Here is a 15,444-nt window from a genome sequence, read left to right as displayed (position 1 = left end):
AGCGCCATCTGTTGCTCCTGGGCCTGGTAGTGGCTAAGCGTGACCTGGCTCGGGCATGGAAATCTGTGAGGGCCCCCCCCCTGTCTGCATGGAAGGCTGGGCTAGACTACTTCATGGGCCTTGAAAAACCGGTCTTTGAGGCGCGGGGCTGCCCACGCAAGCATTTCAAGATCTGGAAGCGGTGGGCCGACTACCGTGGCCTGTCCTTGGAACCCCCGGCGGAGCAGGAGGAGGACGTTTGATCGCAGTGACACTTCTGGCCCGAATGGCAAAGCCCTGGTTGCATTATACCTGCCTCTTCTATGTACATCGTCCTTGTGTTGCTTTCTGTACACGTGTGGTGGGGGGGGGGTGTTGGGTACGGGTGGGGGTGTAGTTGGGGTTGGGGTAGGCTGCTAGGGTATCTTTAAAGCGGAGCTTCTTTGACACTTGCTTCATTGATTACTATGTATATCACTATTACAATGATACTGTTGTGGTGATCTTGGTGTGTGAAGGTGCCACGTTCTTGATACTCTTCTGCTCAATAAAATTGGTTGTGAAAAAAAATATGTAATATATATAGTTTGCTTATGGAGAACAATGGGGCACTTTAATTACCAGCAATGTGACAGCTCATACTGGACAGACATTCAAATCTGCTCTCCTGATTGGATATCAATGGTCCAATAGGATTTGAGGACACAGTATGTCAAAGCCCCGCGAAACACAATGTGTTTAAAAAAAAAAAAAAACCCCGCGAAACACAAACAGGACAAACAGGAAGCTGGCAATGAGGAAGGCACACTCCGAAACGCGTCTGCCAGGTGTTTTCCCTTTTGGTGGTGTACCATCTTCCCAGTGTTGAAAATAAATCTTACCTGGAGGTGACCCGTGCATGTGTCAGACCCGTTTCTACTGTGAGGCGGGATTGGTGTTATATGTGTATATACATATAACCACTTTAATAAAGTGGTAGTAGGCACCTTTATCTAAGGCCCTTAGACAGAACGCAGCCAAAGTTTTATAAAAATAATATGGCTGCCTTTTTAATTTTGTACAAACGGCCATTAGCCAACCATCTAATGCCTTGTCATCACCATGTACAATGATATACTGCGTTATAATTGTAGATTACTGTGTCCCGATATATAATTTCCTGCTTAGCTGTGTTATTGTATTGCATGACCCCTGCGTAACGCATGGCTTCACATGAGGAGCGCAATACTTAAATCAGATTTACGAAGTAATTCAAGTCCCCATGCGTGGCCCTGTGTTGCTTGCTAAATCTGGAGAAGTGCAAGGCAGTGCAATTCGTTGCCATAATCTACATTTCTGCCAAATTTCACATACATCCGTAAGCGACCCCACTATACACCACTCCTTTCTACAGTATTCCACTCTGCCATTCCACTATACGCTAATGCACTTTACACCACTCAATGCCACTCCACTCTATTCCATTGTACGTTATCCCACTGTATGCCACTCCAGTGTACCAGTGTATGCTACTTCACTCTACGATACTCCATTGGACACCATTCCACTGTATGCTATTAAACTCCACCTCATTCCAATGCACGCTATTCCACTATACAACACTTCACTATACGCTATTACACTGCAACAACTCCACTCTTCTCCACGCCTCTCTATGCCACTCCACTTTATGCTATTACACTGTAAGCACTCCATGCATTCCGCACTACTCTACACTATTACGCTATATGCCACTCCACTGAATGCTATTACTCAACCCCACTCCAATGTACGTGACTCCTGTCTACACCACCCCACTGTATGCTACTCCACTGTATGCTGTTCCACTCTATGCCACTCCACTGTACACTATTTCACTGCTTGCCATTTGACGAGACTCCACTGTATGCCACTCCACTCTACGGTACTCCACACCACTCCGCTCTTCCCTACTACATTGCACACCACTCCTTGTATGCTTTTACACTCTACCCCACTCTACTGTATTCTACTCCACCATATACCTCTTCACTGTACTCCACTACTGTATGCCACTACACTATATACACTTCAGACAACTCCAGTGTTTGACATTCACTGAACGCCACTCCATTTTACGCTATTTCATTGGATGTCACCCCACTGTACATCACTACATTGTATGCTATTATTCTCTAACCAACTCCACCGTATCCCAGTCCATTCCACACCACTCCACTGTAGGCTACTCCACTATAAGCCACTCAGTTGTATTCCACTGCATTCTGCACTCGTCCTTTGAACGCTACTCCACTGCATGCTTTCCCATTCTACTCTATACTACACCATTCCAGTCTGGGCCACATCACTGTATGCTATTCAACTCTATGCTACTCCACTGTACTCCAATCTACGCTATTCCACTGTGCTCCACTCTACACTTTTACACTGTAGGCAACGCCACTCTATGCTACTCTACTGTATGGTATTCCAATCTGCCATACTGCACTGTACGCTAGTCCACACTACTCCGCGCCACTGTATGTCACTCCATTCTATATCACTGTATACAACTCCACAACAATCCAGTGTACGCTATTCCACAGTATGCCACTCTACTGTATGCTACTACACTCTATGCCACTCCAGTATACTCTCCTCTGCACTATATAATGACACTATACAAAATGTTACTATTCTCCGACACTCTATTATGCTCTTCTCCACTGTCCAACTCTGCACTCCACCCTATGCCCGTGCACTCTATTGCAGAACACTCTACGACTTTTCCCAGCCACTCCACTGTACGCGACTCCACTCAACTGTATGCCACTCCACTGTATTCCACTGTACAGTATTTCACTGTACATTACTCCAGTGTACGTGACTCCATACTACCCCGTTCCACTGTACGACACTTCTCCACTCTATATAACTCCTCTCTGTAAAACACTACTAAACGTTATGGCTCTCTACGACACTACAATCCTGGAACACTCCACTGGACATTGTACAACACTGTACTCCACTTTCCAACAACCTGCTTCACAGAACTCCACTGTGCTGTACAAGACTTCACTTCAATATATATATATGTTTGCTTGACTCTACGCTACTCCATGCCATTCTGCGACACACCAATACACTTATACTTTATTTCACACTACGTTATGCAACTCCATTCCATTGTACAAGACTTTACCTCACTCTGCCCATTATACAACAATCCACTCTGCGCAGCTTCATTGTACAACGCAATACTTTACTCTATGCAACTCCAGTCTACTACACTGTATGCTTCTCTCCAACGCTTTACTTCACTCTATACCCCTACACTCTAATGTACAATGCTTTTCTACACTGTATGGTAAAGTGGCGAGCTATAAGTAATGTAGTGTGGCGAGTGAGGTGACAACCGTGTGTACAGAGGTACACGAGTTATAATAATTTGAAGGTGGTGGCTAAATTAAACATTTAAGTTATAACTATACCTTTTAGAATTTCTAATGCTTGTGTAGTTTAAGTTGTTTGTATAGAAAGAATAAAGTCTTCCTAACTGTAATTTTTCCTCACCTTTGTGTGTGTGTGAGTGGATATATATATATATATTACCTACTGGCGGTCTCCAGTAGGTATATATAGTTAGAATTTTCAGAAATCCCATAGGGAAAAAATCCTATGTCTAATAACTTTGGCGTTTGTGGACGGAATCGGCTGAAATTTTCAGGAAAATGGCACATTTTGTTTCTGAGCAGCTCCTGGAAATTTGGGGGGGGGTTCGTCAAGGGGGGGCCGAGAAAAAAGGGGGGTCCCAAAACGCGTTTTTCCCATGTTAATTTCCATAGGGCGGTTGGACTCACTTTTAGCCCGAACGGCTGAATGGATTTTCACGAAACTTGGCAAAATTGTAGGGACTGTTAGCCCGATGTGCCTTTGCTAGGTCTCAATATATGTGCTTCAGTGGATTTTGAGAAATTAACGTTTAAATCAAGATATATATCTGTAACAGCGCTCCGGGCAGCGATCCGGTTAGCGAACTTTTCGCGTATCGGAACTTTGCGATGCGATGCGAAGCTGATTGGCCCTCCGGTGTCTGTCAACATTCTAAACAGTCCGGAGCGGCCGCCATCTTGTCTCTCGGTAGGATCGAGGGACAAGAGGAGGCCAAAACAAAGGGGGAAATGAAGGAAAGGGGGCAAGGTAGACCCCTTCTGACCCCCTAGGATTGATGAGGGGGATATTATAGAGCCACGCGGGGCCCCAAAAAAAAAAAAAAAAATCCGATTTTTTTGCCGTAGAGACGCGTCTTGGTAAGCGAACCGGGCAGCTAATTGGGAAGCTAACCGGCAGTGTAACGGGAGTCTGAGGAGTAGCTGATTGGCTGTCAACATTGTAAACAGTCCGGAGCGGCCGCCATCTTGTCTCTCGGTAGGATCAAGAGACAAGAGGAGACCAAAACAAAGGGGGAAATGAAGGAAAGAGGGCAAGGTAGACCCCTTCTGACCCCATAGGATTGATGAGGGGGATATTATAAAACCACGCGGGGCCCAAAAAAAAAAAAATCCTGAGGAGTAGCTGATTGGCTGTCAACATTGTAAACAGTCCAGAGCGGCCGCCATCTTGTCTCTCGGTAGGATCGAGAGACAAGAGGTGGAAAAAAAAAAGGTGTAAATGAATGAAAGGGGTAAGGCAGACCCCTCCTGAACCCCTAGGATTGATGAGGGGGCTATTAAAGTTCCCTGTGGGGCAAAAGAAAAAATAAATTGCGATTTTTCGCGGTAAAGGTGCTTCCTGGTACGTTAACCGGGCAGCTAACCGGCAGCGTAACGGGAGTCCGACATATTGTGTTTTTTGAACGTTTGTGATATGTGCACGTGTGGATTTTGTCTAATTAAGGTTAAAAAAATATATATATATCTTTAAGCGTGTTCTGGCGCGCTTACGTTTTGGGTTTGGTTTGCGCTGCAGAGACGATACGTCACGGTTATGCGATGCATCATGAGGCGTCTCACGGGCTACGTGATACGTCACTTAATAAAGAATATATTTTACAGCTATAGATATTAGCTTTTAAAAAACCAATGAAATTCACAGAAAAAACCATAGGTTATAGACCATATATAGTTAGGAATTTGCATTTACAAAACCTTGAAAATTCACTGAAAAAACCATAGGTTATAGACCATATATAGTTAGGGATTAGCATTTAAAAAACCTTATTTTATTTGCACAAAACCATTGAAATTCCATATATAGTTAGTTGCACTAACTATATATCGCGGACCCGCAATCCACTGCTAATGATGTCACATATTACATCATTCATGACATGGTCAGTGACATCACTGATGACATCACTGATGACATCTCAAATGACATCACTGATGACATCACTGATGACAACATCCAGTGACTGTATGTTTCTGTAAAGTTAAAATATGTCTTACACATTGAAGAATGAGTGGATATATAAGTGTCTGGATGAAGGATTTAGTAGGTGCATGACTGACTGTATGAGTGAGTGATTAAATGTGTCTCACTGAGTGCATGGGTTAGTGACTAAACTGTCTTAATTTGTGCATCATTATGTCTGTTGTTCTGTAAACTGTTGCATGTGTTGATAAGTAGCTATATGAGTAACTATATGGGTTATTGATTGGTTGCCCAAGTATTTGTATGGGAGACTGAGTGTGTGTGTGGGTGGCTGGGAGGTGTATAGATGTGTGAGCAGTTGATTCACTAGATGTATGGTTTCAAAAGTGCATGTGGAAACAGCTGTATGGGCGGTTGACTGTGTGCATGAGTGCATTGGTGAGTGAATGGATATCTCAGTGCTACATGTCAAAGTAAGTACATATGTAAAACACAGTACATGTGAGAGTTGACATATATAAATAACTGTGCATAAGAGCCAGTGAATGTGTGAGTGGCTGTATGGATCATTGTGAACTTGTATCATGGATTGTATAAGAGAGTAAATATGTGTTAGTATATGTTTGAATAAGTAAAGTTTGTATAACTGTATAGTTGAGGAAATGGAGGTGTGATTGATTCTTTGCATGACTGACTAGGTGTGTGAGTAACTCCATGGATGAGTGACAGTCTGTGAGTGTCTGTTTACACTGATTGTATCTAAGGTTATATTAGAGTCTGAAGAGGTTCATCGTATTATCACATGAATGATATCATCAGTGATGTGATCAGTAATGTCAAATGAGATGTCATCAGTGATGTCATCAGTGATGTCATAACTATATATGGTCTATAACCTATGGTTTTTTCAGTGAATATATATATATATATATATATATTCAAAATTTGTGCGAACTTTGACTGTTCTTTTAGGTATGTTTTCGGGATGTTGGTCTGTAAATAGAATTTTTTAAAATAAAATCTCATTTACTAATTAAAATTCAGACTACACCTTAAAGGTACTGAATGAGGTAGTGGCACAGGGCATTACTTATCTGTCCATAATTGAGTTCTTACCATATGCAGAGTGAGGACTGGGCCAGGATGGGAAAACGCTTTAGTTTGTCTACATTGCAAGCAAGAATGTGAAATTATGATGAGGGTTGGGGAGTATTCCAATAAAAAGAAATTTAGGTAGGAAAACAATAGCTTTGTTTATATGAAGTTGTGCGATGTTTGTTTTGATTTTACATTTTAACAAATTTTAAATATATCATGACATTTCTTACAGTTTGAAAATGGATATTTGCCATATTTTATTGATCAATAACGAATGGATGAAAATACTGTCAGGTCTAGATGTACTCTAGAGGAATCATTAACCCTTATTTTTACGTTCACAATATTAACAGGCAAAACATTTCTCCGTGCACCTCAAATGAATATTAATATTGCCACTTGGGGAAGACTTGTGAGAAGAGCAATACCAGTAAATCAATCTGGTACCTTCAGCCCTGAGGGTTCGGGGCATTCTACAGTGCCAGCAGTGGATAGACGCAACTCTGAACCTTCATCTCCAGTGAGGTATGTTTTAACGAAGTGTTTAGGGTCAGGACATTAATTTAATTCGATAAACCTGATATATGGCAGCAAGAAAGCCCATGTTATGTGTATTTTTGAGTGTTTATGTATATGATATCTGGAAGGTTACATTCCTAATAGTTTTCCAACAGCAGCTGTTATCAACTCTCTATAATATTTAAATGTTTAATATTGGAAAAGATTTAATTGAAAGCTATTTAAATCGCCTATTTTTTCCCTTTGGTGTAATATGTTCAGTAAAACTGTTGATCTCCATCTTACAGTTTAAACATGATTTAAAAGCACTGCTGTTTAAAGTTGAATTTCCTTTATTTTATAAAGGACATGTTTTTCTCTGAGCACATAGTAGGCCGCGAATGCTGTATGTTTTGTCATGAAAATAGTTTTCAGAAATCTGATCCCTTCACATTTACGACTGATGGGAGAAAGACAGAAGACAGTTAATTGATACTGCAATTGCTTCCACCAAATTAGAGGCACGGTACATAGAACATGAGACACCTCTCCTATTGTTATGCACAGACATCCCTATTATATCAAGTGTATGAGACTGTACAGATTATAAGACGTTGATCTGCGACTGACCACCTTAGGTCTGACCTATTGTTTCTCCTCGCCTAGAGACTGCTTTCCATGCATTTTCTGTATTACAAATAGTCTTGTAGCACATGCTGAAACTTATTGCCATTTACTTTTCAATCCACCATAAAATGGTATTTCTAACTTTACTCACATCTAAGCCTGAACGTTCCCTGGTTCAGGCATGCCACATTGCCAGTTAATTGCAGCAGCATGATGTAACTGTAGCCGGAAGGCTGGATTTTACCCTACCTAGATCAGTGCTCAGACTTTGGGTCTAAGTGACTTGAGTTTGCTAAAGTAATTTGTTAAACTATAAGTGTCTGCTGAAAATGTACCTGCTGGTTTATTTAAACAAGCATTTACAATGCAATAGGTCTCCAGCATTAAAGTTTGAGTTATTGGCATTGTGTATGACAATGCCAATAGTTATAACTTTTGCAAATGTGACACCTATAGCATTTGTAATGCAATATGTGTTGTATTTACGAGACTTAGAGGTATTGATATTACAAATAACAATGGCTTTTAATTTTTTTAATAATTAGTACTTAAATAAAAGTTATTGTAATTGAGTCGGTGGAAGGGTGAAGTGAGTCGTGTCCCCGACTGATTTGGTGGTGTAAATGACAATGCCTAAACAGTGTCTTCACTGGGGCTTAATGCAGCGTGCCTTCATACATAAGAGGCAGTATTTGTTTCCTCAGTAATGAACCATTACCTCCAGAAGCTACTGCGGTTTGTGTGCACACCTTAGGGACAGGGAGCTCGAACCAGGGCCTTCTGTAGCCTACCCAACTCCTGACAATGGCCCAGACACCCCTCCCTCTGCACTTCCTCATTCCCTTGCAGCCACAAACTTCTCTGCCAATTGGGGGACACCAGAGTTGCGGTTCTTTGGCTTCCTGTTTTCAAAGTAGTCAGACAGACTGTCATCATCAAGTAACTCAGTGCGACTGACTAACAGGCCCCAGGATCCTAGTTGTCTCTGTGTTACCTGGTAGGGCCTGGCGAATTTTGACTCATAACTAACTTTAAAAATGTGGATAAACGCAGGTCGGGGCCATGTCACTGGGGTTAACATTGGTAAACGGGGTTATGATCATTAAAACTTAAAGTAGCCCAAATATTGCAGTTCCAACTTAGTACTGCAGCATCTTTGTATTTATTTTGTAATGCAAATGCACATGTACATATGTATTTTTCACATAGTGATAGCAATATTTTACAAAATTATTAATTTATTGTGGATAAAGGAACTGGTGCACAGGGGGGTAAAGTATGTTAATTTTGTATATTACCATTGCGCAAATGTAGAGCATCAAATTTAGTGTAATCAAATGTGCATGCTTGGGTTATAACCCGGGACTCAGCTTACAAATTTAGCAACTAAACTACTGGTATTCCTACCTCTTGCAGGCTGAAAACACCCAAAAGTGCAGGCTAGACACACTAACACCTTTGTGTTGTACAATAGCGTGGAGCCTACAAACACTAGCTAGAGTAGTATACAATTTGCACAGCATAGTAGTAGCACAAAAAAACAGAGAAGCATAATGAGAGTAGCATAATATAGCACAGCACTGCATATTATATCGGGCATTCCATAATATAATATACAGCATATCATAACAAAGCACAGCACAACACAACAGGGCGTGACGTAACATGAGCACAACGTACGATGTCTTAAGGTAGCATAGTACACGTACCATTAGGTGGCACCGCATGACATTGAATGTCATAACACTGCAAACCAAACCATAGCATATTAAAGCATAGCACAATGCAGCACATTGAAATAATATCTGGAAAGCAGAGGATACTTTGACCCAACATACTGTTGTAACGCATTACAAAGCACACCACGGCATAGCAAAATATAGCTCAGCCTAGCAATGCATAATGGCCACTCGGAGCGGCATGGCTGTCGATTCGTTCCTCCCAGTTGTGTCCTTCGGGGGTAGGCCAGCTGCACAGATACCACAGACAGCATGCACTCACTCATTCTCCCCGCCCCTCCTATCCTCTAAAAATCAATCCTGATTTGCTTTGTTGAAAGGGGTGATGGGAAGGGGGGGGGGGGGGAGAATGACCCTACATCATAGACCTCAGGATTAAAACTAGCGAAATTTGTGTCTTGCCCAGCAAAAACGAGACCTGCAAAAGTAACTGGTATATTAGGAGTCCACCCCACTACTGCATCCACTCTTGAAAAGGGCATGCATGTTATGTGTATGTGCGGTGACCACCGTGAGCATTTAATGTGCCCATTCCTCCGGAGTCGTGACTCTAAACAAGATTAGGAATGCATGTGCCACATCACACCCTCCTTCCTGCTTACCTCCGCCAACCAGAGCCCATCCATGGCATCTATCAGCACTGCCCAACAGCCCTGCCACCTGCTGGTGTTAAAGATGGAGACAGATACTAGGGCACGCACATAGACGCTGTCCGGGCAGATAAAAGGTTACATCAGATAGTAATAAGACGTGAGCAAAACTGAAACCTGTTGTGGGGCGGGACTTCCGTCTTCTGAAGCCCGCGCACGCGCCCACGGAGCCTGGCTAGAGGAGCAGTGGTGACGCGGGGCTCCCATGCCCGAGGGAGAGCCCCGCTGAGGCTGCAGAAGTCCGGAGTGGCGGTAAGTGGGGCTTAGTTGTAGGGGGGGTCTCGGTGCGCGTGTGTGTGCGCGCGTGTGTGTGTATGTGTGCGGCGATGGCGGGGGGGTCTCTGTATGTGTGCGTGCGTGTATGTGCGCTCGTGTGTGTGCCTCTGTGTGTGCGCATGCGTGTGTGAAAGCAGGGGGGTGTGTGGCTGTGTGTGTGTTGGAGCTTCCCAGGAGACAGGAGATGGCCACAGCGTGCGCGTTCTTGCACGCGCGGCCCGCTCCGATACGCTTTTGGAAAATGCCCGTGGCCATCTCTTGTCTCCTCGAAAGCTGCGTCGCTCACAATAGGTCTCTGGCGAGACCGCGCTTTCGCGCAGTTAACGCCACGAGAACTAAAAATGGGATGTGTTCATTCATGTGCATGCAGTGTGATCAATTAAAGGCAGGACATGTGGTCTCTTATTTGTGATGCGAAACATGAAGAGATGTTGAGATTTGCTGCCCAACATTCGAAGCTGTAAATCATTTCTTTCAATACTTTCATTCAGTTCAGAAATGTTGGTATGTTTATAGTATGTTCAATGAACTTAACTCTGACTTAGTGTGCTATATTATATTACAATTAAAAACTACACAAGAAAATTCACATGTCGGTAGAGAATATCCCTTTTTCTCAAATTTAGGCTCCAACCCTTAAGTAAGCAAATATGCAGTGTCTCCTCACTGCGGTTTTGCAGCACAGGAGGCTGCAGTGGCATTGGCCCCTATTTACATTTGTCTACTACTGTTAAGCCCTGTGCCTATTCCTTTGCGAATGCATCAAACTTCTGACAAGTCCATTCCTGGTCACCTACCCACTAACAATGAAGTTTGATGAGTTTACCTGTATTAACTCTTTAGATTATTCCCATAGCTACAGTTTAGGTACTTATACTACAGATGGTTTCTCTGACTTAACCCTTTGCATGCTGATGACTGCCCCCATCCGTCATGCACTACGGCGCTCGTGTGCTGATGACGGCTGGGGGCCGTCCTAAACCCGCCCACTTGTGATTTTGCCGCACAGGTACGGAATCGCGGCAGCATGCAACGGGTTAAAGACGTATTCGATAAATCTGAAAGGTCTGTTATCAGACCCTTTCATTTTCCTAATTCCCCCTTTTCGGCTGTTGCCTTTTTATTTTGACTGTCCCACTTCCTGAAAGGGTTTATTTTGGTTTTCTCAATTTCTAATTAGTTGAAATAAAACATGTGTCCCCTCTTCTACATACGTTACCAAGGGTCAAGCTCCATTCAGAGACAACTGTCTAAAGATTTAGAAATCCCTACTTCTAATCATGTGAAAGCTTCATGTTTAATTTGCAGTTGTGGCTTCCTATTTTGTCCTTGTCATGTGTAGAGAAGTTAAATCTTTAGTGTACCTGGCCAAGAAGGCATGTTGGAATACTACTCACTCCACCTGACATATGCAATCCTTCCATTGCAATGTCTTGCATGGTTCTAGACCCCAGGTTTCAGCCCTACCCAGCTTTCCTAATATTTTGCATTCTCTTCTGACGCCTATATGTTCCTAGTTTACAAACCAGTTTTTAATAACTGGTCCAGGACGTCTCAGGTCCCCACGATTGATGATGAAACCTATTTTATTTGTAATTCCAATGAATTCTTGGCAGTTTCTTCTCCAGTTTTGCCCTCATTTCCTCCACTTTTTCTCTACAAGTACTGTTCCTTGTCCCTCGAGCACCTCAGACAAATGTTGACGTATGCTCACCTGTATCTGTGTGATTGTTATCTGTAATAATAAATTCTACGCATCATCAAATCTGAAAGAGAAAGTTGTAGATTCCCTACCTTTAGAATTTCACCCAGGCGCAGTCTGGATCGGAATTTTTTTTTAGCAGTGCCCCTACGCGTCGATAGGTCGCGTTGGTCAACTCAGCGTCCGTCATCAACGGCGTGGTCGCCGATATGACGTTGCAGTGCCAACTTAGATGACACCCCTGCGTGCTGACGTCAGTTCTTTCTTATTATGCGCCAGCCTAGCGCAGATCCGGAGAGAGCAAACCCTTAGCTGTTTTTTGGCTAACCTTTTTGCAACTTTTGTCTGCATCTTTTTCGAGTCTTGGACTCCTGGTGCACGAGGAATGCCCCTACGTCGGACCAGTCCTGGCCTCGTTCGAGAGGAAGGTCTCAAGACCGTTAACGGAGCCCCCACTCCTCATCGCACTCTAAGTCGTCGAGGTCTTCGGGTAAGTCTAAACACAAGAAGAAGGCGAAGAAGCACAATTGCTCTTCACCTTCTCATGGTCGGCTGACTCAACGTGAGACTCGGAGTGTCGTTGCTCAAAGGTTCCGTATTAGATGCCTGTTTCAGGGACGACTCTACACCTCCCACCCTTTCCGGGAGTCGGAGCAAACCCTGCCCAACTTAAGTAATTCTACGAGGCCTTACACCTCAGCTTTGGACAGCCTGACTCTGCCGGCGCACCTTTGCTAGAGCGGACGGGGGTCCTGAGCCTTTGATGCCGGCTACTCTGGTGCCAGAAGGCCCCAGCAGATCCAGGCCTGGATCCGGATCGACACTAGTCGATCTTGCTCAACCTTCCCCCGGCGCTAATCCCGACGACTACGCCACCAGTGTTACCATGCCCCCGGCTGAACTTGGACCCGGAGCCGAATCGACGTCCGAACCGAAGCCGGTTAGTACTTTTGTTCCCCTGTTAATCCCTGGTGTTCCCAACCGACCATAGGGTGGTAATGAGGACTGGGAGGGGTCGCTGGACCCTTTAACTGACCAAATAGAAAAAAATGGACTGGAGAGAGGGCTTGGTTGATGCCAGTGGTCTGGACACCTCTCCAGATACTGGTTTGCTTTCTTCCTGTACCATGGCTATGGAGGAGGGAGCGTCCTATGCTGTGGTGGTGAGAAGGGCAGCGAGGTCTTGGGCCTTGAGCTCCCTTTGGTGGTAGTCAGGGCTAACCTCCTGCCAGAGATGCTTCAGCCTTAGGCGTCCTTCTGAACCCTTATTGTTGTTCAATAAGGCCCTCACTGATGTTTTATTGGGCACTTAGTCCAAGCCCAGCACATGGGCTCCTATGGAGCAAACAATTGCCCAGCGCTACCGCCCTGCCCCGGGCGACCCAGTCTTCTTGACCCAACACCCTTCCCCGGAGAGCTTGGTGGTTCAAGTCTCTTCTTCTAAAGGCGCATTCCCTCTGCCCCTCCAGATGGCAATCCAAGAATCTGGACCATCTTTGGAAGCGTACGTTCTCTTCCTCCAGCTTGGGACTGTGGTCGGTGAATACAGCGTGCCTCTTGGGCCGTTACTCCCATACTATCTGGGATACGGTCGCGCAGGTGCTGCCTCAGTGCCCGGAGGAGGCCCAGGCCATTCTCTCCCAGGCAGGGGCGGATGGGAGAGACGTAGCCAAATTCGCCATTAGATGTGGACTGGATACCATCGACTCACTGGGCAGAACGATTGCCACGTAGGTAGCCCTTAAGCGCTATGCCTGGTTGAGGACATCTGGCTTTTCGGGGGTTATCCAGTCAACTTTGATGGACGTGCCCTTTGATGGTTGTCGTCTTTTTGGGGACAAAGCAGACTCGGCGCTGGAGCGCTTTAAAGATTCTAGAGCTACTTCCAGATCTTTGAGCCTCACGGCGCCTTCTCGCCCACTCCAGTCTGCTTTTCGTCTCCTTTGTGGCTACGGTTAACGGATGCTGCCCAGCCTCTGCGAGGCCGCCAACATGGGACCTTGCAAGTCTGGGAGCCTGCAGGTGGGCCAGTCCGGCGGCCCCAGGCTGTTGTCTCCCACTTCCATACTACAGCGGACCACCTGCACTCACTGGGGTTCACTAACCATGCCAAAGTCACACCTGACTTCCTCTCAGTCGCTCCCTTTCATCTGAGCTGTTCTGGACACAGTGCTGTTTCGGGCCTATCCTCCCAAGCAGTGAGTCTGGGATATTTGGGCTACGATACTGATGTTTCAGCCTCTATCCCGGACTTCGATGAGAATGAGGCTGCTGGGCCTCATGACCTCCTGCATCCTGCTAGTGAAACATGGCAGATGGCATATGCGGGCTCTGAAGTGGGACCTGAAGTTCCAGTGGGCGCAGCATCAGCGGAATTTTTTCGACTATGTTAAGATCTCAGAGGGAACTGCACAACAACTGTAGCGTTGGCTAACTAACCAAGCTTTGGTCTGAGGCAGATCCCCCTCCCTTCCCCAACCAGATCTAACGGTGGTGACCGATGCGTCACTCCTGGGATGGGGCGGCCATCTGGGAGAGGTGGAGATCAGAGGCGTCTGGTCTCCAGTGGAGTTCGGGCTCCATATCAACCTGTTGCTGCTCCAGGGATCCGACTGGCACTGAAGGCATTTCTTCCCTCTCAGAGGGAAAGTGATGCAGGTGTTGACAGACCACACCACCACCATGTGGTACTGCAACAAAAAGGGCGGTGTGGGGCCGTGGACACTTTGTCAGGAGACTTTTCGCTTTAGGACATGGCTGGAACATCAGGGCATGACCCTGATGGTTCAACACCTGGCGGGTTCTCTGAATGCCAAGGCTTTACGAGCTCCGCTGTCAGTGCTTGGTTGATCACGAATGGTGTCTTCATTCGGAGGTGGTGCAAGGTCTCTTTCAGCGGTGGGGAGAGCCTTGGTTAGATCTGTTCACCACCGAAGAGAACGCGCAATTTCAGCAGTATTGCATGGTGGACTTTCCAAGGCAGCACTCGCTCTGTGACTCTTTTTGTCACGAGTGGAACTGCGGCCTCCTGGACGCCTGTCCGCCTGTACCACTTCTGACTCGAGTGCGCAAGAAGATCAAGCATGACCGGGCCCAAGTTATTCTTGTGGCTCTGGACTGGGCATGAAGAGTCTGGTCCCCCGAGCTTCTGAGTATGGCCATAGATCCTCCGATCTGACTGCCCCCTTGGGAGGATCTTCTGTTGCAGCACAGGGGACGGTTCTCCACCGGAACCTGTCTAGTCTCCACCTCCTTGCGTGGAGATTGAGCGGCGATAGTTGACAGCTTTCGACCTTCCGCCTGAAGTCTGTACTGTCATCTTGGCAGTCAGGCTTCCCTCCACTAAATCAGTATACGCTTTTAGATGGAAAAGTTTGTGGCATGGTGCACAGCAAAGGCTGTGAATCCCCTTTCTGCCCCTCTTTCGGCGGTCCTTTTGTATATACTTTCTTTGGCCCACCAGTGTTCTGCTCTGGGCACTCTCAGAGGTTATCTTGCAGCTATAATGGCTTTTCTTCGGCTGCCAGATCAGCCATCCTTATTC

At 45.4% G+C, this 15,444-nt stretch overlaps 1 protein-coding gene across 2 annotated transcripts in view; it reads left to right on the top strand.

Annotated features, from left to right (window-relative positions):
- The window catches only part of PKN2 (protein kinase N2), a 674,671-nt gene that overhangs the window by 328,649 nt on the left and 330,578 nt on the right, over positions 1-15,444 (top strand). For both annotated transcript variants that reach the window (XM_086953970.1, XM_086953971.1), the window contains exon 11: positions 6,762-6,933. In XM_086953970.1, coding sequence (XP_086810096.1) covers positions 6,762-6,933 — 172 coding nt within the window. The remainder of the gene's footprint in view (positions 1-6,761; positions 6,934-15,444) is intronic.

This window comes from Lissotriton vulgaris, chromosome 1_1, assembly GCF_964263255.1.
Source record: "Lissotriton vulgaris chromosome 1_1, aLisVul1.2, whole genome shotgun sequence".
NCBI lineage: Eukaryota > Metazoa > Chordata > Amphibia > Caudata > Salamandridae > Lissotriton > Lissotriton vulgaris.
Note: the sequence above shows the minus strand (reverse complement) of the source record. Positions and strands in the feature narration are given on the sequence as shown.